Source organism: Cebus imitator, unplaced genomic scaffold (genome assembly GCF_001604975.1).
Source record: "Cebus imitator isolate Cc_AM_T3 unplaced genomic scaffold, Cebus_imitator-1.0 Scaffold356, whole genome shotgun sequence".
Taxonomy (NCBI): Eukaryota; Metazoa; Chordata; class Mammalia; order Primates; family Cebidae; genus Cebus; species Cebus imitator.
Genome location: NW_016107671.1, coordinates 1,602,001 through 1,624,908, shown reverse-complemented (window position 1 = coordinate 1,624,908; position 22,908 = coordinate 1,602,001). Strand labels below are relative to the sequence as shown.

General features: G+C 41.1%; 2 protein-coding genes across 10 annotated transcripts in view; one reads left to right on the top strand and one right to left on the bottom strand.

Moving 5' to 3' along the window:
* Window positions 1-5,078: 5,078 nt before the first annotated feature.
* Window positions 5,079-22,882, bottom strand: ZNF570 (zinc finger protein 570). Of its 9 annotated transcripts, none has more exons than XM_037730649.1 (6): window positions 21,031-21,116; window positions 19,750-19,961; window positions 19,482-19,572; window positions 14,778-14,904; window positions 14,388-14,483; window positions 5,079-6,543 (listed from the first exon to the last, which is right to left on the bottom strand). In XM_037730649.1, exons 2-6 carry the CDS (start codon window positions 19,878-19,880, stop codon window positions 5,189-5,191), a joined length of 1,800 nt encoding a protein of 599 aa, XP_037586577.1. In that variant the 5' UTR covers window positions 19,881-19,961; window positions 21,031-21,116; the 3' UTR covers window positions 5,079-5,188. The 9 variants fall into 9 exon arrangements, with proteins under 9 accessions (XP_037586577.1, XP_037586576.1, XP_037586575.1 ...); XM_037730648.1 differs by having other exon boundaries at window positions 20,433-21,079; XM_037730647.1 differs by having other exon boundaries at window positions 19,750-19,833; window positions 20,433-21,079.
* ZNF569 (zinc finger protein 569) overlaps window positions 21,332-22,908 on the top strand; it is a 59,320-nt gene continuing 57,743 nt past the window's right edge. Inside the window, exon 1 of the mRNA XM_017506421.2 lies at window positions 21,332-21,453. The gene's annotated coding sequence lies outside the window, so the exon portion shown is untranslated. The remainder of the gene's footprint in view (window positions 21,454-22,908) is intronic.

Sequence of the window (22,908 nt, the reverse complement as noted above, 5' to 3'; positions counted from 1 at the left end):
ACATAGAGAAATCCCGTCTCTACTAAAACTACAAAAATTAGCTGGGCATAGTGGCACACTCCTGTAATCCCAGCTACTCAGGAAGCTGATACAGGAGAATCGCTTGAACCCAGAAGGCAGAGGGGTTACAGTGAGCTGAGATCACCCCACTGTACTCCAGCCTGGGCAACAGAGTGAGACTCTGTCTCAATAAATAGATAAATAAAAAGACACTGGGGGCCGGGCACGGTGGCTCAAGCCTGTAATCCCAGCACTTTGGGAGGCCAAGGCGGGTGGATCATGAGGTCAAGAGATCGAGACCATCCTGGTCAACATGGTGAAACCCCGTCTCTACTAAAAATACAAAAAATTAGCTGGGCATGGTGGCGCGTGCCTGTAATCCCAGCTACTCAGGAGGCTGAGGCAGGAGAATTGCCTGAACCCAGGAGGCGGAGGTTGTGGTGAGCCGAGATCGCGCCATTGCACTCCAGCCTGGGTAACATGAGTGAAACTCCGTCTCGAAAAAAAAAAAAAAAAAAAAGACACTGGGCTGTAGCTCAGATTACACAAGTATCTCAATCTACAGGATATCAATGAGGCAATAGGGAAGAGGCAATATCCTGCTTCACCTTCCACTTCACTGTGTTGGAGTCTGGTGGACAAGCCCTATCCCTCACTCTGCCATCCTGTTTCTTAGTGATATTTTCCATCATTCAGGTATGGATATCTGAGGTCTGTCTTAAACAGTGGTAGACAATTTCCTTGATATTCTTAATTGCTTATTTTTTCATTGACTTATAAATGAGAAAAATATACTAAAAATGTGAGGCTATCAACAAATTCTGCTGGATGTTGATTATAATCACAGTGACTAAGTTGTTACGCATACATTTTAAAATCCAGAGTTACTGTGTATTTTTGTTTCTGCATGCTGCCTGTCTGAAGTAAATTTTAGTCTCCACTGCCTGCTTCTACTGTAATGGCTTCATGTCATTTCTCTTCCCCAGTTTCCTTACACCCTCCCGTATATTTTATAAAATAATAACTTTTACTAAATACTGCTGTAAATTTCACATGTATTTTGACAAATGCATGTAACAGTTCTAAAACAAAGAATTATCTCCCTTTAACATCTGAGAAAATTGATAGAAAATTGATCAGAAAAGATAGTAATTGGCCCACAATTCTGGACACTTAGTACACAAAGAGAAATTATCAAATCATGATGCATATACAATGGGGTGCTGAAAACAGTTAAGAATGATGATGGAAAAATTAGGCTTATAAAACCATTAGCATAAAGCATCATTCTCAAACCAGTCAAACATGGAAAGGTAGTCTTAAAATTGTTAAATGGTCACCTCTGGAAATAGACCATATGTAAGCTTCTTTCTGAAGAAAATGGTGAATACAGGAACACCAGTGGCACACCTGAGGACTTGTAAGAACATAACTGACAGTATGGGTGCAATGGTTCACGCCTATAATCCCAGCACTTTCAGAGGCCAAGGCAGGCAGATCACCTGAGGTCAGAAGGACCAGCCTGGCCAACATGGTGAAACGTGGTCTCTACTAAAGATTAGCTGGGTGAGGTGGCACGTGTTTGCATTCCCACCTATTTGGGAGGCTGAGGCAGGAAAATCGCTCGAACCCAGGAGATAGAGGTTGCAGTGAGCCAAGATCATGCCACTGCACTACAGCCTGGGTGACAGAGTGAGACTCCATCTCAAAAAAGACAGAAGAGAACTGACAGAAGCAAACATCTTTTAAATGTTCTTTATTTTTTTGCATTATGAAATAGTTTAAATATACAGAAAGACAGAGTAACAACTGACTCATATACTCACAATCAGCTTTATCAAAGTATAAGAATTGGCTATACAGTATTTGCTTATTTTTGAAAGAAACAATTAAAGATATTTTCATTTGCATCCTTTCCCCAGTCTCATTTTTCTTTCTCCCTGTGGGTCACCGTGGTTCTGAATCTGAGGATTATTTTATGGATTCTTTTTATATACTATTTAGCCATCAAAAATATACATAACACTAATTAGCATGTTTTCAAATTGTATATGGTATACTATGTTTACAAAATACTCTGTAGTTCAATAAGGCTATTTTTGAGTTTTACCCATGTTGACAGAAATATCTCATTATTCATTTTAATTTGTATTCTATCTTGTATTTAGCCTAATGGTTAGATTGCTTTCAACTTTTCATTCTCACAAGGAGAGACTATGTAGAGATTTAAACATGGAATTGCTGGGTCAAAGATTATTCACATCTTCCACTTGACTAGACATTACCAAATTATGCTAAATACAACTACTTCTAGTAGCACCGTATGAGTGTTCCTATTGCTCCACATCTTTCCAGTAATTGGCACTCTAATGCTTTTGCTAATGTGAGGATTTTGAAATAGTTCACTGTGATTTTATTTTGCATTTCCCTTACTACTAGTGAGGTATATAATTATCCTAATACCCCCAAATCAAATCTTTCTCTGCTGGTTTGAACCGTCATCATATGCAGTTTCTACAAGGAGATTCGATAATTTTCTTGCTGTTCTTAAGAATTTATACCTCATAGAAAAATTTCAGAACAAACTTGTGAAGCTAAAGGGGAAGAAATACAATGAAACATTTTGGCTGAAATTACAGTGAATTTGTTAATTAGGAAAAATTGCCAACTTTATCTTCAGTCTCTGCAGTCTAGGCTATATAATGCTCCTTATTTTCTTGTTGTTCTTCAGTTTTCTGGGTTTAGAGAATCTACTGTTTTATATTTAAGTATTAATTTAACTGTCTCCGCCTCTGGAATTTAACTCCATGGGAATGTGGCCTTTGTATTGCTCACTGTCATTTCCTCATACCTAAAACAGTGTCTGACAAATAGTAATTACTCAATATTAACAGAATGAATGCCTATATTAATATATGTATATCTGTCTGTTGTTTTCTTCCCTTAATCCCTTTTGATTTCAATTTTGCAATCACTGGATTAAAAAAAATTTTTAACTTTACATTATTTTCTATAGTATAGAACACTTTGCATGCTTTTAAATTACCTGAATTTACCCATACAATTACCTGGGTGTGGTGCCTCTTTTTTTTTTTTTTTTTTTTTTTTTTTTTTTTTTTTTTTTTTTTTTTTTTTTTTTTTTTCTTTTTTTTTTTTTTTTTTTTTTTTTTTTTTTTGTGTGGCAGGACATTTATTTCCCTTGTTATCGCAATATTGTAATCTCATTACAAATTGATTGGCATTGTTTTCAGAACAAGAAGTTTTTTTTTTTTTTTGAGGCAGAGTCTCTCCCCGTCATCCAGGCTGGATGCTCACTGCATCCTCCACCTTCTAGGTTCAAGCAATTCTCCTGCCTCAGCCTCCTCATTAGCTGGGATTACAGGCATGCGCCACTACGCCCAACTAATTTTTGTATTTTTAGTAGAGATGGGGTTTCACCATGTTAGCCAGGCTGGTCTTGAACTCCTGACTTTGTGATCTGCCCACCTTGGTCTTCCAAAGTGCTGGGATTACAGGCATAGACCACCGTGCCCGGCCAGGATGTGGTGCCTTTTTAAAGGGACCACATGAATTTCTGTGTTTATTTTATTGATTTTTTTTAGGTAATTGTCACCATTTCTATTCCTTCCTTGATCTAAATGTAGGTTCTGCATTCTCCCCAGTGAATTATATTTTTCTTATTTTAATTGGCTTGTCCAATTCATTATCTTTAGAAACTTCCTAAAACTGGCTATTATTGTTATCGTTCCAATACCTGAGTTTATATGAACTACTCAGCTACAGAACAAAGACTGACATTTATGTTCTAAAATTTTCAGATTTTCCAAATTCTAAACTGGTGTTTTGCAGGAATGCTCTACTTTGTCCAATAAGGAATCTTGTTTTGGTTGTGAGGAGTAAATCAGTTAACATTTCTAGAGTATGTAAGACAGTGCCTGATGTGCGGTGGGCACTCAATATATGCTAGCTATTACCATTTATTGAACATCTGCAATATTTGACAGACTATATGAAGTACTTTTACATGCAAATTTCTCATTCAATATGCATCTACAACAGAAACTATTTCACTTCTTACATTTCTACGATACAGTATCCCTTATTATTCCTATTTTAAGAATTAAAGAAAACCCTGAGGTTTAGATAAGCAAGTTGCTTACAGTCACACAATGTCATAGTAGTGGCAGAGCTGCGATTTTCCAGAATCTAAGCTCTTAGTCCTGGGAAGTACCTAGTGCCCAAAGAAGAAGATTGGAATAAAATAAGGCTGAATGGTGTGTAAGAACCAGATAACAAAAAGCCTCACAATTTTAAAGGCTGTGAATGTTAGTCTAAGAAGAGTTAACAACAAAAAAAGAAGTTTTAACTGAAGATAGTAAATGTGTTTTCTTGTACTTTAAAAAGAACAATTGGAGGTTGGGCGTGGTGGCTTGTGCCTGTAATCCTAGCCCTTTGGGAGGCCAAGGCAGACAGATTGCTTGAGATCAGGAGTTTGAAGCAGGGTGTGGTGGCTCATGCCTGTAATCCTAGCACTTTGGAAGGCTGAGGCAGGCAGATCATGAGGTCAGGGGTTTGAGACCAGCCTGACCAACATGGTGAAACCCTGTCTCTACTTAAAAATACAAAAATTAGCCAGGCGTGGTGGCGCCCACCTATAATCCTGGTTACTTGGGAGGCTGAGGCAGGAGAATCACTTGAACCCAGGAGATGGAGGCTGCGGTGAGCCAAGAGCATGCCATTGCACTCCAGCCTGGGTGACAGAACAGGACTCTGTCTCTGAAAAAGAAAAAGAGAGAGAGATCATGAGTTCGAGACCAGCCTGAGACCAACATGGCAAAACCCCAACTCCACTAAAAAATACAAAAATTATCCAGGCATGGTGGTGCATGTCTGTAGTCCCAGCTACTCGAACCCTGGAGGCAGAGGCTGGGAGGCAGAAGCTGGAGTGAACTGAGATCAAGCCACTGCACTCCAGCCTGGGCAACAAAGCAAGACATTGTCTTAAAAAGAAAAAAAAAATCAGTTTGAATGCATTGTGGGAAATGGATTGAAAGGTAGAAAAAATAAATACAGGAAGACCTGTTTGAAAGCTATATAGTAATCAGAGTGAGATGAATCAGACCAAAGTAACAATATTAAAGATAAAAAAAAGAGTGTATAAATTCTAGAAATATTTAGGACACAGGATCTATAGGACTTGGTGATTGACTGGGTTGGGTGGTGACAGTGACTCCCCATTGTGAATTCTCTGATGATGAGCAAGGTGTGCATGCTGCCTGAAGGTTTTTTTGCATTCTTTACATTCATAGGGTCTCTCTCCGGTATGAATTCTCTGATGTTGGGCAAGGGATCCACAGTAACTAAAAGCCTTTCCACAAACGGTACATTCATAAGGTTTCTCTCCAGTATGAACTCGCTGATGTTGAGTAAGGGATGAGTCATTGCTAAAAGCCTTCCCGCATTCTATACATTCATAGGGTTTCTCTCCAGTGTGAACTCTTTGATGCTGAGCAAGGTAGGCAATCTGGCTGAATGCTTTCCTACATTCCTGACACTTATAAGGTTTTTCTCCAGTATGAATTCTCTGATGTTGAGCAAGATGTGAATTCTGGCTGAAGGCCTTCCCACATTCCTTACATTCATAGGGTCTCTCTCCAGTATGTATTCTCTGATGTACAGTAAGGTATGCACGAAGGCTAAATGCTTTCCCACACACATTACATCCATAGGGTTTCTCTCCAGTATGAACTCTCTGGTGTTGAGCAATGGATGATCTGTTGCTAAATGCTTTCCCACATTCAATACATTCATAGGGTTTCTCTCCTGTATGAACTCTCTGATGTTGGGCAAGGTAGGCAAACTGGCTGAAGGCCTTTCTACATACCTTACATTCATAAGGTTTTTCTCCAGTATGAACTCTCAGATGTTGAACTAGATGTGCATTCTGACTGAAGGCTTTCCTACATTCCTTACATTCATAGGGTTTTTCTCCAGTGTGAATCCTCTGATGTTGAACAAGATTTGATCTCTGGCTAAAGGCTTTTCCACACTCTATACATTTATAGGGTTTCTCTCCAGTATGAATTCTTTGATGAAGAGTAAGGGATGAACTCTGGCTGAAGACTTTTTCACAGTCTTTACATTTCAAAAGTTTCTTCTCTGCACAGACACTCTTGGGCTTAATACCCATTAAATTTTTTTTAAAGCTTCCCTTATGTATATCATGTTTATGTACTTTCTCCACTTTGGGGATTATCTTTTGTGCACAAAGCAGTGGGTTCTGATGAAAACTTCCCCAAGATTTATATTCTTGTTCTCTTTCATCGACAAGGGCTTCTTCATGAGTGATTATCTCTTCCTTGAAACATGCCTTCTGATTCCCTGGTTGCCTCTCAAAATAGCCCTCACATTTCCATTCTTCTCTCAAACTGGAGTACTCAAGGTTATACCTTGTGAGTGTTTCTATTATCTGCTGGGATTGATGTTCTTTATAAAAGTCCTGCTTTGGGGTTATTTCTTCAGTCTCACATAGAGGCTCCCAGCCTGAAAAGTAATAATAAGAAAAAATGTCTCCTCTATTGAGTATTCGAAAGTACATTTGAGAAAGTACGTCTGTAAAGTAAAATGTCAATTTAATGGCAAGTAAAACCCACAAGAATATTGGCTTTTGCAGTTCTGAAGTATACAAGAAGAGAAACTCAAAACAGGTCATACAGAAACCGAAGGAGGAAAGATTAGAATTATAAAAGAAAAATCAGTAAATCTCAGGGCAGGAAGAAATTAGAGATGTGGCCAGAGTGGGTTACAATGTTATGCCTGTATTAGGAAAACAGACACTGAAATAGTCTCCATTCTTATAGCTGCTTCATTCAAGAACATTCACTGAACAAATATTTATCTTGTGCCAAATTCTTTTCTGATGCTTTTAATATCAAAAAACAAAGATCCTTACCTTCAGGGATGTTATTTTCTTAAAAGAGACAGAAAATAAGTGATTAGTAAATTTTATTTTATGTTAGAAGATACTAAAGTGCATCAGATAAAGAAAATCAGGGTAGGGGATATCAGGAGTACTGATGAAATTAGAGCTAGGAATCATTAATAAGTTCACACTTAAGCTAAGATTTGAAAAAAGTGAAGAAGTCAGTCATTCAAGTTTCTGGGGAAAAAGCATTCAGGGAAGAAGCAGCAGCTGGTTTAATGGCTTCAAACGTTAAAAGCATGTCTACTACGTTTAGGGAATAATAAGAAGGGCAGTGTGTCTATAGAGGGGGTGGCAGGATATAAAGTCAGGAAGTGAAAGGTAATGACAGTATTTAACCTTCACAGGCCTTCTAAGGAATTTGTCTTTTACTCTGAGACGGGTAGTGTATCAGTTTGTTTTCACGTTGCCATAAAGACACTACCTGAGACTGGGTAATTTATAAACAAAAGAGGGTTAACTGACTCACAGTTCTGCATGGCTAGGAAGGCCTCAGGAAACTTACAATCATGGCAGAAGGTGAAGGGGAAGCAGGCATCTTCTTTATAAGGTGGCTGGAAAGAAGGAGAGAGAGGGAAGGAAGAAGTGAGGGATGGAGAGAGAGAGAAAGAGAGAGAGAGGAAACAGGGAAAACTGCCACTTTTAAAGCATCAAGTCTTGTGAGAACTTCCTCAATATCATGAGAACAGCATGGGGAAAACTGCCCCCATGTTCCAATCACCTCCCACCAGGTCCCTTCCTCAACACATGGGGATTATACTTCAAGATGAGATTTGGATGAGGACACAGAGCCAAACCATATCAGATGGTAATGTAGTTCCATCCAGATCTCATCTTGAAATGTAATCCCCAATGCTGGAGGTCGGGCCGGGTGGGAAGTGACTGGATCATGGGGGTGGATTCCTCATGAATGGTTTAGTATCATCCTGTTGATACTGTCATGACAGTGAGTGAATTCTCATGACAGCTGGTCCTTTAAAAGTATGTGGCACCTCCCGCCTCTCTCCTGTGCTCCTGGCTTTTGCCAAGTGATATGCCTGCTCTCCGTTCACCTTCTGCCATGACTGGAAGCTTCCTGAGACCTCCTGAGAGGAAGATGCCACTGTGCTTCCTGTACAGCCTGCAGAACTGACAGCCAATTAAACCTCTTTCCGTAGAAATTACCCAGTCTCAGGTATTGTATTTCTTTACAGCAGTGCAAGAACAGCCTAACACAGATGGACACACATTGTAGTGGGCTCAGTAGAGGAGTAATATCTGGTTGCTATTCCATGAAATCACTGGAAGGTGGAAAACAAGGAGAAAAGCAAGGAAAACTATTATTATACTAGGCCAGCTAAGTGATAGGTAACATTGGGAGATACCAACAGACAAATAGTGAGGGGATTAGATCCTAGGTGTATTTTATAGACTGATCCAAGAGAATATTCTAACAAACTGAACCTAGAATGGATATAAAAAATGGGAAAAGCATTCCTCCTGAGTTTATGGTCTGAGCAGTGGAAGGATAAAATCGCCACCAATAACAGTGGGGAAAGCCATGAGTATAGCAGGTTTGTGTGGCAAGGTAGGGAAGATCTGGAGTTCAATTTTAAGAATATTAAATTTAAGCTGTTCGTTAGACTTTGAAATGGAGACGCTGAGTAGGCAGATAGATAGACATGTGACACTGGAATTTAAGAGAGAGGTCTGAGCTCGAGATTTGAAATTGGAAGTTGTCAGCAGGTAGGTGGGATTTAAAGAAACTAAATTACCAAGAGGATGAGTGTAGATAAAAAAAAGAAAAAAGGGCAAGAAAAGAACCTTACAACACTCCAACATGAAGATATTTGGCAAGAGGGAAGAAACTGACAAAAGAGATTAAGAAGGAGCAAATGTAAAGAAAAATCAAGGCTCAGTACATTCATACCACAATATTAAAATATAAACTTGATAATATGATAATAAAAATCAACTTGAGCTGGACATGATGGCTCACGCCTGTAATCTCAACACTTTGAGAGGCTAAGGTGAGAAGACTGCCTGAACCAGGAGTTTGAGACCAGCCTGGGAAACACAGCACTACTTCGTTTCTACAAGAAAACAAAAAAAGCTGGCTTTGGTGGTGTGTGCCTGTATGCACAGCTACTTAGGAGGCTGCAGAAGGAGGATCATTTGAGCCTAGGAGGCCAAGGCTACAGTGAGCAGTGATCATACCACTGCACTCCAGCCTGGGTGACAGAACAAGACCTTATTTAAAAAAAAAAAAAATTCATTTATAATGATTACTCTCGTTTAAAGATTATCATTTTCAATAATAAAATGTACTATTACAATGAGACACATGGTATTGAAATACATTAGGCAAGAAATGTCACCAAAATTATTAATAACAAATAATAGTAACCATTAAAAATAATTATGTATATGTAGTAGCTTGTCAAAACACCACAAATAAATCATTAGATAAATGAAAGATACATAAAGAATGTAGGAACTATGAGGGAGATTACTGTATTATTTATACTTTTATAGCTTTATCTAATAAGAATATTACTTTCCAATTTTTGAATCAGTTGTAAAAAGCAAAAGAAGAAAGCATAAAGAAAATAATTAACATTAGAAAGATATCTTTAACATTGACAACAACCACCACCACAAGGGAAAATACCCTAGAAATAAATTAACAAGAAATGAGCAAAATCTTTAAAAGTCAAATGACGAACTTCCCCCTAACTCCCCACAAAAAGTATGAATAATGGGAGAAGATGCACACCTTGTTTTTTTTACATGAAGATTCACCAATGTACATCCATTGATGTTCACTAAATTCATCTATTATTTCTATTCAATTACAATCAAAGCCTCATAATGAACTTTTCCAGAATCGTGTAATAAAGAATCTGGCTGGCCTTTATTTCTGGTTCTCAGGAATTAACCTCTGAGCCCTGAGTGGTAGGAAAAGAGTGCCAAAGAGGATCTTTGTAATTCATGGTGGGCCCTGCAGGCCACATCTGATAGTTTGTACTAATGAGGTGCCTTCTGGTAGGTCCCTAGATATTTTGTGCTAATAATATGACTCAGGATGGAGGCTAGCCAAGCCAGAAAGATCAATCATGTAATTAGAGGGTTGAGCCCTTGAGCCACCTTGATTATTAAATCAAACTCTGGGACAGGAAGGAGTGTTGGAGACTGAGACATATAGTTAATGATTAAATCGATCATTCCTATATAATAAAATTCCAATAAAAACTCTGGACACTGAAGTTCAGAACTTCTTTGTATGGCAATATTTCTTTAAAAATTTAATAATTTTTTAACTATTGAGATGACTAGAAGGCCCCTGAGAATAACAGAAGCTTTGCATTTCAAACCCTCCAGGTCTTGCCCTTGGCATCCCTCCTTGCTGGTTCTGATTTGTATTCTTTTGCTGTAATAAAACTGTCATTTTAATATAGCTCCTTCCTGAGTTCTGGGAATTATTCTAGTGAATTACCAAACCTGAGAGTGGGCTGAAGTGAAGGGTTCCCTGGGGACTTCCAAACTTGCGGCTGGCATCTGAAGTGACTGCAGATTTGTAGAGCACTATCCTCTCAGATTTTAGAGTCTGACAAACTCCTTGCAAGAATGTCTTTTTTAAAAAAATCCTGAAGATCATTAAAAAATAAAAATGCCTCTAATATAGACCATATGTTAGGCCAAAAAACAAACGTAAAAATGAAAAAGATTAAAATCGTACAACTATCTTATCTGATTACAATTAATTAAATAAATCTAGAAACCAATGGCAGAAGGGGGAATGAGAAATCTATAAATATGTGAAAATTAAACAGCACACTCTTACACAACAAGGAGCAAAGAAGAAATTATAAGGAAAATTAGAAAATACCTTATGACAAATGAAAACCAAAGCACAACATATAAAATTTATGGGATACAGTGAAAACAGTGCCAAAGAGGATTTTATGACTGTAAATACTTACATTAAAAAAGATTTCAAATCAACAACATAACTTTACATTTTAACAAACTAGAAAAAGAAATGCAAATTAAATCCAAAGTTAGCAAAAGAAAAAAATAATATTCAAGCCGTGATAAACAAAATAGAGAATAGAATAACAAGAGAAAATCAATAAAACCAAGAGTTTATGCTTTGAAAAAAAATCAACAAAGTCATAAACGTTTAGGTAGACTGACAAAGAAAAAAGAGAAAAGACTCAAGCAAATCAGAAATTAAGGAAGCTAACATTCCTACTAATTTTACAGAAACCACAAAGGATTACAAGAGAGTACTATGAACAACTATATGCCAGCAAATTGGATGTCTGGGATAGAATGGACAAATTCCTGGAAACACACACCTATGAAGAATGAATAATAAAGAATCAGAAAACCTTAAGAGAGCTACAGTAAGAAGACTGTATCAGTCATCAAAAAGTTCCAAACAAAGAAAAGCCCAGGATCAGATGGCTTAACTGGTAAATTCTATCAAACATTTAAAAAAGAATTAACGTTAATCTTCTTCAAACTCTAAATTGAAGAGAAGACATCCAAACTCATTTAATGAGGCCAATATTATGCCTGAGTAGCTGGGATTACAGGTGCCCGCCACCACACCTAGCTAATTTTTGTATTTTTAATAGAGACAGGGTTTCACCATGTTGGCCAGGATGGTCTCGACCTCCTGACCTCAGGATCCACCCACCTGAGCCTCCCAAAGTGCTGGGATTTACAGGCATGAGCCACTGCACCTGGCCAATAAAGTTGGACTCTTATCTTATAATGTACATAAAAATTAACTCAAAATGGATTAAGAGCAAGAATATAAAGCTCCTAGAAACAAACAGGGGAAAAGCCTCATGACACTAGATTTGGCAGTGCATTCTTGGTTATAACACCAAAAGTACAGGCAACAAAAGAAAAACTAAATACCTGGACTACATCAAAATTTAAAACTTTGGTGTAGCAGAGGACATTACCAACAGAGTAAAAAGACAACCCACAGAATAGAAGAAAATATTTACAAATCATATCTGATAAAGGATTAATATTCAAAATATATAATCCAACAGCAACAACAGAAAGATTTCAAAAATAGGCAACAGATTTGAATAACCATTTCTCCAAAGAAGATATACAAATTCCCACAAGCACATGAGAAGATGTTCAACATTCTAATCATTAGGTAAACACACACCAAATCCACAAGATATCACCTCACACCCATTAGGATGGCTACTATTAAAAAAAAAAAAAGGAAAATCAGTGTTGATGAGAATATGGAAAAAAGTGAAACATTCGGACATTGTTGATGAGGATATAAAAATAGTGCAGCCACTATGAAATAATATGACAGTTTCTCAAAAAATTAAAAATAAAATTACCATATAATCTAGCAATTCCAATTCTGAGTATACACCTAAAATAACTGAAAGCAGGGATTCAAAGAGATACTTACACACCCATATTCATAGCTCCATTATTCACAATATACAAAAGGTATAAGCAGTCAAGGTGTCCATTGATGGATAACTGATAAACAAAATGTGGTATGTACAACAGATTATTCATCCTTAGGAGGAAATTCTGACATATGCTATAATATATATATAACTTGACATTATAAGTGAAATAGCCAGTCACAAAAGGACAAATATTGTATGATTCCACTTATATGAGGTACCTAGAGTAGTCCAGCAATATAGCAGACTAGTTATAATGACAAATCTTTCTGGTATAAAAAAGCTTACGATTTTAAAACTTAAAATTTTTAAAATTTAAGCTTATGAATTAAAAACTTTCTTTTAGCTGCATTACCAAGCTAGCAAGAAATTAAGGTAAACTTTCTGAGGTCAAGCAGACTCTAGAAGGTACTTTCAATTAAGTAAGGTAGAACTGAAGCTGGGAGCATCAATTTATCCCTGGTGAGTTTGGTCTTAGGCACATGTAACTGGAGTTTTAGGAAAAACAAACACAGAGAATGGGAGAGTGGCAATATGTGAAGAGATAATCACTGATAATTACCCAGAGCCCATTAATGGTCAGATTTAAAAAATCACAGTAAATCCCAACAGCTGAAATTTACATCTAGCTACATCACATTGAAAATACAGAATAACTGGCTGGGCGTGGTGGCTCACGCCTGTAACCTCAGCACTTTGGAAGGCTGAGGCAGGCAGATCACCTGAGGTCAGGAGTTCGACACCAGCCTGGCCAACATGGTGAAACCCTGTCTCTACTAAAAATAAATAATTAGCTAGGTGTGGTGGCAAGCACCTGTAGTCTTAGCTACTAGGGAGGCTGAGTCAGGAGAATTGCTTGAACCCAGAAGGCGAAGTTTGCAGTGAACTGAGATCGCGCCACTGCACTCCAGCCCGGGCGACAGAGACTCCATCTCAAAAAAAAAAAAATACAGAATAACCAAAAGGAAGTTCTTAAAAATTGCAAGAAAGAATGTATTAATGAAAACTGACTTCTCAATACCAAGAACAGAAGCCAGAAAAGCATGGAATAGTTTCTTTAAAGCACTCATAAAAATAATCTGTCACTGGGCACGGTAGCTCATGCCTGTAATCCCAGCACTTTGGAAGGCAGAGGCAGGTAGATCACGAGGTCAGGAGTTTGAGACCAGCCTGGCCAACATAGTGAAAGCCCATCTCTACTAAAAATACAAAAAATTAGTTGGATGTGGTGGCAGGCACCTATAATCCCAGTTACTAGGGAGGCTGAGGCAGGAGGCTCCCTTGAACCCAGGAGGTGGAGGTTGCAGTGAGCCGAGATCGTGACACTGCACTCCAGCCTGGGCAACAGTGCAAGACTCCATCTCCAAATAATAATAATAATAATAATAATGTCAATCTATGACTGAGAAAAAGTCATAGATTTTTGTTGGAGTGTCGTGATCTTAGCTCACCACAACCTCCGCCTCCCGGGTTCAAGGGATTCTCCTGCCTCAGCCTCCCCGGTGTAATCCCACCTGTAGCTGGGATTACAGGTGCCCACCACCACGCCCAGCTAATTTATTTTTTTTTTTTGTATTTTTAGTAGCGACAGGGTTTCATCATGTTGGCCAGCCTGGTCTCAAACTCCTGACCTCAGATGATCCACCCACTTGCCTCAACCTCCCAAAGCACTGGGATTACAGGCCTGAGCCACTGTGCCTGGCTGAGGAAAATAGTTTTTAAAGACTAAGAGGCTTATGAAACCGAGAGGAAATGGGACTTATTAGAAAGGAGTCAGCAAAGTGAGAGAAGACAGATAATTAAAAATAACAAATGTGGGAGAACATCCAAAAAGGCCCCAAATTTCTATGAAGACCTAGAACATTGGAGAAGAACTTGAAAGCCTGAAAAATGAAGAGGTGATACATTTGAGTCAGGCTGAGCTGTCACTTGCAAAGATTTTTGCCTATTTCCTCTTCACTAACCTGAGCACAAGCCTTTTGTCAGCTCTCTCTTCACCATCCAGGGTGCTTTTCCTTGTTCCAACAATAATATCACACTTGGTTTGGAAAAGCAAAGTCCTGCAATATATGGAAAAAAATAGAATTTGTTCATGCAGCGGATATTCCAAACTCACATTCAATCCTTTGATCATCCAGGAAAAGGACATGCATTAGAAGGATAAGGAAGATGAAGCTTCCCCAGCATAAGCCAAGAATACGTTCACTGCCAAATCCATAAACACTAAGCCATTTGTTTGGCACAGGCAGTAGACATTCAGCAAAACTTTGCAGATGTTATCCAAAAACTCACAATAGTGGTAGCAAAGAGCCCCTTTTGAGCAGAAGCTCAATTTTGCAAGAAGATATCCTTACCCAGTGATACCAAGATCCTGTAGTTCTCCAGCATCACATTACTATACAGATGTCTTTGAGAAGAATCCAGACAATCCCACTCCTCTTGGGAGAAGTCTACAGCCACATCTCTGAAGGTCACCAACTCCTGACATGAAACAAATGAAAGAACCATATTCACCTCATTTACTCTGCCCTGGGCACACTGGGCTCTCTCTGATATTACATCCTCAAATATATAACCATGTTATCGTATTTATATTCAGACCCTTTGTATGCCTCAGATTATTCCAGTATAAAATAGCAGTATTCCTACCCCAATTCCCTATTCCCTAACCCTGCTTTATTTTTCTCCACAGCAGTTAATTATTTTATTCATGGCCTGTTCTTCACCCTCCTCAACTTTATAAAATTTCAGCTCCATGAGGACAGAGTATGTTTTGGTCACTGCTTTATTCCCAGGTACAGAATAGAATCTGGCACATGTGAGGCATTCAGATATTGACTAAGTTGAATTAATCAATGAGTGGTTTGAAGAAAATTTCAAGAAGCTAGAAAGGGATCAAAAATGATCCCAGAAAGTATTCACTATATCTCTGAAAACTGTGCTAGACCAAGCAGAGCAGGGCATCAATTCCATTAAAATTCAAATACTCTAATCCAGAGTTCTCAAAATTTTGTGTAAATAAATAGGTGTTGTACTCATAATATTGCTGCTGCCTACTGGGATTAGAGAAAGTTCTGAAAAACCTGACTGTTGGCTGGGCGTGGTGGCTCACGCCTATAATCCCAGCACTTTGGGAGGCCAAGGTGGTTGGATTATCTGAGGTCAGGAGTTTGATACCAGCCTGGCCAACATGGTGAAACCCTGTCTCTACTAAAAATACAAAAATTAGCTGGCTGTGGTGGTGCATGCCTGTAGTCCCAGCTACTCAGAAGGCTGAGGCAGGAGAATTGCTTGAACCCAGGAGACAGATTGCAGTGAGCCAAGATTATGCAACTACACTCCAACCTGGGTGACAGCGCGAGACTCCATCTGAAAAAAAGCTGCTGTCATGCCTTTGGATTCCAGGTTTCTATAATGTGACCACTTGCTGATGAAACAAACATACATTATATAAGTATTAATTTAATTTTTTACAAAATTTTTTACAAAATTAAAACCTGTCAATGTAACTTTTTACATTTGACACAATTTTGTTACCGTTAAAGAAACTGTCTCTGGGCTGGGTGGGGTGGCTCACACCTATTAGGGGAGGCTGAGGCGGGCTTATGACTTGAGGTCAGGAGTTCCAGACCAGCCTGGCCAACATGGTAAAACCCTGTCTCTACTAAAAAAATACAAAAATTAGCTGGGCCTGCTGGCACGCACCTATAACCCTATAATCCCACTCCAGAAGCTGAGGCAGGAGAATTGTTTGAATCGGGGAGGCAGAGGTTGCAGTGAGCTGAGATTGTGCCACTGCACTCCAGCCTGGGCAACACAGCAAGACCTTGTCTCAAAAATGAAACAAAATGAAAAGAAAGAGCTATCTCTACAGAAGCAAAATTCTTCAACACTTAGTAATCTTTTTTCTAACTTAATTATATGAAGTAGGTAAACCTCTCCCTCTCTCCTGCTGCGAACAGTAGAGTTTATATGGTATACATACTTCCTAAAATGGTGTCCTTAGCTTATATAAATACATATAATAAATTTATAAATATTTATATATAACACACATATTCCACTGATTCTTTATAGTCAACAAAGAATTTCAATGTCAACATAGGAGCTTAAATTCTATTCTTAAAATATTTGACCCCTAACAAATGATGATAATACTTGGTTTCAAAATCTATTCACAATTATCATCAAACCAGTCTGAAGCAAAACCACAGTTCCCACTTTTTACTGTTCTCTTTTTGCTCTTAAAGAAACATGGTCTCCAGCTGAGAGGATGACTTCCCCTCACGCCCTGTCACTGATGACTGTTTTATTCCCCACGTTCCTACTGCCACAGCACCTGAAGGTGAGGCAGGCCACCTCTTTGCTCTGGTTTCCAGGCCATTTCCTCTTCCCTAAAAGACATCTAGTTTTCAATATCAAGAAATTAGAATATGTCAATCACAATCCCTCCTTGTGATAGCTATCTACTAATTCTCTGTCATTATAGATACCAATTCTCTGTCATTCCTTAAATTCTTCAGCACCTGGCTCACTGTCACTCTCTTTAATGTCATTCCTATCATTCTTCGGTCTCTTCAATATCTACATAAATAATACTCCCCACAATCGGGCCTCTCGGTTCTCTGACCCCTCTCTCCTCTAGTGGCCTTACCCTCCACACTGCTACAGTCATTCACTTCCATGGCCATGACACAGATCTTGTCATTACCAGTCAGTACCAAACCCTTCATAACCTCAATTATCCCACTCTGACTTTTATCACCTATATCTCTTCTTTTTGTGACGAAGTCTCACTCTAGTTGCCCAGGCTGAAGTGCCATGGTGCGATCTCGGCTCACTGCAACCTCAGCCTCCCAGGTTCAAGCACTTCTGCCTCAGCCTCCCAAGTAGCTGGGATTATAGGTGCCCACTGCCACGCCCGACTAATTTTATTTATTTATTTTTTTTGTATTTTGGGTAGAGATGGGGTTTCACCATGTTGGCCAGGCTGGTCTCAAACTCCTGACCTCAGGCAATCTGTCCACCTTGGCCTCCCAAAGTGCTAGGATTACAGGCGTGAGCCACCATGCCCAGCCTCTGTCTCCTGGTTCTCAACTCTTGCCCTATGATACCCCAAACTGGATAGTTATCTGACTCCACCGGAAGTCAAATTCTGGAGAAGTACAACTCATTGATCTTACCACTTTTTACCACTTTTTCACTGTTCCTCATCCCTGAGTACTCTCACTTCCCAGCACAGATTATTATAACAGATTATAATCATCTGTTATAATCACTCCCATCATATGCCTTTGCCTTCCCTCTCTCACTGAACGTACTCACTTGGTTAAACTGCAGCCATCTTTCTGCTTACTCTGTGCCCATACTCTGCATAGCTGAACTCTGCAGGAGAAAATCATACCAGCCATACTAATTAGTCTCACTTTAAATTCATGATCACTTAACCTCATGTGGGCCGAAATGCTGCATGATACATTTCCCTAGTCCGTTCAGCCTTTTGCTAAATGACCGTTTGATACTGTCCCCTCTCTCTTCATACCTTTAAGATCTTCTTCCCCATGCTCACTCTCAGTGGACAATCTTGCTTATTCTCTCACTGAGAAAACAAAACCCATTCAAAGAGAACTTCCACAAACTCCCGCTACATCTACACATCCACCTGCACCTGTGCTTATACACCCTAACATGCCCTTCTCCTATAATTGAACAACCCACTTTTCTAGAAAAGACCAAACACTCAGCTCCTCTTACCTACCTAAGCACGTTGTTCCAGCAATTGCTTTTTCTCTATTCATCTTCAAATTTCCCTTTCTACTGAATCTTTAACTTCAGCCTGCCAACATATATCCATTGTCCTGAAACCTTGTCAATTAGACTTTCTCCTTCAGTTACCACCCATTTCTCTCCTTCTCTTACAGCTACTTTTTAAGAGTTGTCTATGCTCCCTATTATTTCCACCCACCCCCTGCCTATAAAGAATGGCATCATATGATTTAGGTGTTAACAGGATCGCTTTGGCTGCTCCACTGAGAACAGACTAAAGGAGAACAAGAGTAGATGTAGAGAGACAAGTTAGGAGAGTACCACAGAAACACAGCTGAGAGTCGATGGTTCAGAACATAATGGAAGCAGTGGTGATAGTAAAAAGTAGTCTGGGCCAGGTGCAGTGGCTCACACCTGTAATCCCAGCACTTTGGGAGGTTGAGGCAGGTCGATCATGAGGTCAAGAGATCGAGGCCAGCCTAGCCAACATGGTGAAACCCTGTTGCTACTAAAAATACAAAAATTAGCTGGGCGTGGTAGTACCTATAGTCCTAGCTACTCAGGAGGCTGAGGTGGGAGAATCGCTTGAACCTGGGAGCTAGAGGTTGCAGCTAGCCAAGATCGCACCACTGCACTGCAGCCTGGCAACAGAGCAAGACTCTGTCTCAAAAAAAAAAAAAAAAAAAAAAAGTAGTCTGATTCTGGATATATTTTGAAGTTAGAACCAACAGAATTTCCTGATGGAAGATTTTTAGCTTAAGTTGAGTTCCTTTTAGTTGAGTTAGCTTTTAGTTGAGTTCCCTGATTCTATCTTTGTCCTATTCAGTTTTTTCTCAGTAGCAGCCAGAGTAATCCTACTAAAATGAAAATCAGTTCACGTCACTCATGCTCCAAAACCGCCAATGCCTCATTTCACTCCGTTTGTAAAATGTTTGCATTTGAGATATCTCTTATGCAACCAAATGAAGATGTTTAGTAGGCAGTCAGATATACAGTCTAGAGTTCAAGAGACGTTTGGGCTGTATACAATTTGGTAGTTGTTGGCATAATGTACATGGCATTTGAAGCTATGAGACAGGATGAGATTACCAAGGTAGTAAGTGTAGATAGAGAACAGGATGAGGAACTAAGCCCTGTGACACCCAGTGGTAATGGGTGCTCACTAAAAATCTGAATGAATGATGTTTGCTTAGAGACTACAGTGAGGAAGTTGGTCTGTATCCATATCTGAGGGCAGTATCCCAGGCAGAGAGAATAGCAAGTGTGAGGCCATACGTTAAGAATGTACTCACAACATTACAAGGAAGCTGGTGTTGCTGGAACTGAGTTACTGAGTTAAACACGGGGTCAGAGGGAGAGTCAGGGACCAGATTATGCAGGGCCCTGCAGGTCAAGACAGGGATTTAAGCATTTATCTTGAATGAGACAGGAATCCAATGGAGAGTGTTGATAAGTGACACGACTGGTTACCCAGAAACATTTCAGCAGAAGCAAAATTAATATCTGCTTGTTCTGAAAAGCAGACAAGATATTCAGGGAAGAAAGAAAACACCAACGCACCTGGTACATGGCTTTAAGAAGCCCAACAGCCATTCTTCCTTCCTCCTGGCTCTTCTCTTGGGAAATAGCAGTGGCCTCAGATGACTGAGATGGGGAAAAGAACATGAGAAACTAGGCTTTTCTTGCAGCATCCAGAGTCACCAGTCTAGACTTTTTAGGCTTCTTTCCTCTTCCTGCAACCTTCCCTCCAATAGAGAGAGCATAATGGAGACCTAGGAATTTGTTTGCATACAATTTAACTCATGCCTAAATCTTTTTTTTTTTTGGAGACACAGTTTCCCTCTTGTTGCCCAGGCTGGAGTGTAATGGCCTGACCTCGGCTTACCACAGCCTCCGCCTCCCGGGTTCAAGTGATTCTCCTGCCTCAGCCTCCCGAGTAGCTGGGATTACAGGCATTCACCACCACGCTCAGCTAATTTTGTATTTTTAGTAGACACGGGTTTCTCCATGTTGGTCAAGCTGGTCTTGAACTCCCGACCTCAGGTGATCCTCCCGCCTGAGCCTCCCAAGTGCTGGGATTACAGGCATGAGCCACCGCACCTGGCTGCCTAAATCATTTTTTAATTCCTCAGCTTAACTGTTGTTAGGTTTTACAAATACCGTCTTAGAGGAATGTAAGCTTTTACAAAAAGACACAGAACTAATAAATAACAGCACCAAGGTCAAATAAAAGAGTACCTGACCCCACAATCCTCTCCAGTAAGATCAGTGATTCTGAAACTTGGTGGCACATTGATATGACTTGGCTGGCTTTAAAAGCCTCTCGGTGGCACACAGTCTCTCACGCATTCCCTGACGTACCCAGTGTGTGAAAAACTACAATGCCAGCCACCGTCTTACGCACGCCACAGTCCAGTCAGAGGCCATGGGTATGGGCTGCCTGACAAGGGCACCCTTTCCCATACCGGCAAGGCTCAGACACCAGGGTATCTATCACAAGTGACAATCACAATCCAGTCACAAAGAGGCTGCGGGTATCGGCCCAACGGGGGTCAGCGAACACTCGCCCGCTCCCGCCCTAACTCAGCCTCACACTCCACGGTGCCATTGACTCCCTCGCACCCAGTCACACAGGACGCGGACAGGCACAAGCGGTGACAGCCTCGCACTGAACGGTAGCAACCTCCGCTCGTACCGGAGTCACACAGAGGGCCTGGAACGAACTTCCAGAGACCCACAAGCCACTCTTCAGTCTACTCCCTACCTGCAGAACTGAACTGCGGGAAGATCCCATTCCCGCCCCGAAGGCAAGGGGAATCTCCACTTTGCTCTCACCCCTACCCTGAGTTGGAGGGAACCCAGCACCCGCGGGCCCGGAAAGAAGCGCCTCAGCTGCCTCCGCCGCCGGAGGACACAAAGGGGCCGCCGGCCCAGCTCTCGCGGGGGCCGCTGGGAAACGTAGTCCGCAGTAGAAAAGGTCGCAGGGCCGCAGGATATGACAGCAGCGGTGCAGCTCCGCGCGGAGTTCGTGATGTCGCCTCCTTCCCAGTAGGCTCTCCCACGCTGGCCTCTCCCCGGCCTTCCAGCCTGGAGCCCCAAAGTCCGGATTCCCTGCAGCTCCGAGCCTGGCTTGGCTACAGGAACGGGGCCCAGCGTCACACTACACGGACTGGTATGGAAGTGCGCAGGCACGGGCGCTCCGCGCGCCTCCCTTAGCAACCAAGGGCGGGGAGTTGAGAACAGCGGGTTGGCCTCAGGAAAAAGGTTTGTGCGTGGGAACGCACTGCTGGCGCGTCTACACAAAGTGGGTGGGAGGCGAATTCCTAGAATTGTGCTGGATACCCGAAAAAAGTTGGTGGGGGCCAGGAGATATGCTGCGCAAGCGCACTACGTTCCTGCCAGTCTCCCAGCTCGCTACCCTCGTGCTGGGCGCCGTGGTTCACGCCTGTAATCCTAGCACTTTGGGAGACCGAGGCGGGAGGATCACTTGAGGTCAGGAGTTGGGGACCAACCTGGCCAATATAGTGAAACTACGTCTCTACTAAAAATACAAAAAAATTAGCCAGGCGCACGCGCCTGTAATCCCAGCTATTCAGGAGGCTGAGTCAGGAGAATTGCTTAAACCCGGGAGGGTAAGGTTGTAGTGAGCGGAGATAGCGCCAGTGTACACCAGCCTGGGCGACAGAGCAAGACTCTGTCTCCAAGAAAAAAAAAAAAAAAAAAAAAAAAGAACTCCTGACCTCGGATGATCCACCGACCTCAGCCTCCCAAAGTGCTGGGATCACGGGCGTGAGCCACCGCGTCCAGCTTCTTATCTTTTTATTAAAGGTATTAAGACCGGCCCCGTGCGGCTCATGCCTGTAACCCCAGCACTTTGTGAGGCCCAGGCGGGAGGATAACTTGCTCAGGAGTTCGAGACCAGCTTGGGCAACATAGCGAGACCTCATCTTTACTAACAATTAAAAAAAAAAAATCAGCCAGGCCGGGTGTTCCGTGTTTGTAGGTTACTCGGAAGGCTTGAGGCAGAGAATCGCTTGAGCCCGGGAGTTCGAGGCTACAGTGAGCAAGGATCGCGCCGCTGCACTCCAGTCTGGGCAACAAAGGGAGGCTCTGCCAAAAAAAAAAAAAAAAAAAGACTAAAGGCATAGAGCAGTTAAGTAGCTAGTGTAAGATGACACAGCTAGTAAGACCAAGTCTGTTTAGAATCCAGGCGGTCTGGCCACACTATTTTTCACTCACGATCCCAGGTCATTTACTCCAATAACACTGTCATAGTCACAATCGAGAAGTCCAGAAAGAACGAATATACACGCACACCGTCTCTGACAAAAATGCAAGGTCAGAATCAGTCACGAGAACATAAAACGCGACGTGGTCACACAAAAGTTTGCACATTCGCACGACCTCAGATGTCACTGGACCTCAGTGTTTCTCGCCCCAGAAACTCCAAACTCCAAATTCCGTGGCCGAAGTTTCACACACACAGTCACTCCTCCCTGTTGTAGCCGCTGCGAGGACCTTACGGCTCCAGCTGACCTAGCCTTCACGGGCCCTTTTACTCTCACCACCTTCACCCCGCTGTATTCCAGTCTCCAGTAGAGACCCGAACACACGGAACTAAACAGACTGAGCCGGGATTCCTTCACGGATCCCGCAAGCCTGCAGCTCCAGCCGACAGTAAGAAGGAAGTGCCTTTTTGTAGGGAAGAGAAAAAAAAAA

Bases quoted from the DNA above. Each gene is read 5' to 3' on its own strand.
- ZNF570 (XM_037730647.1), bottom strand. From the start codon at position 20,482: ATGTGCCACCAAGTTTCAGAATCACTGATCTTACTGGAGAGGATTGTG. The intron at 19,573-19,749 runs GTGCGTTGGTGT...CTTGACCTGCAG, and splicing joins TTCTTAAAGCCATGTACCAG to GGCCCTGCATAATCTGGTCC. The intron at 14,905-19,481 runs GTGAGTACATTC...GTTTCATGTCAG, and splicing joins ACCAGCTTCCTTGTAATGTT to GAGTTGGTGACCTTCAGAGA.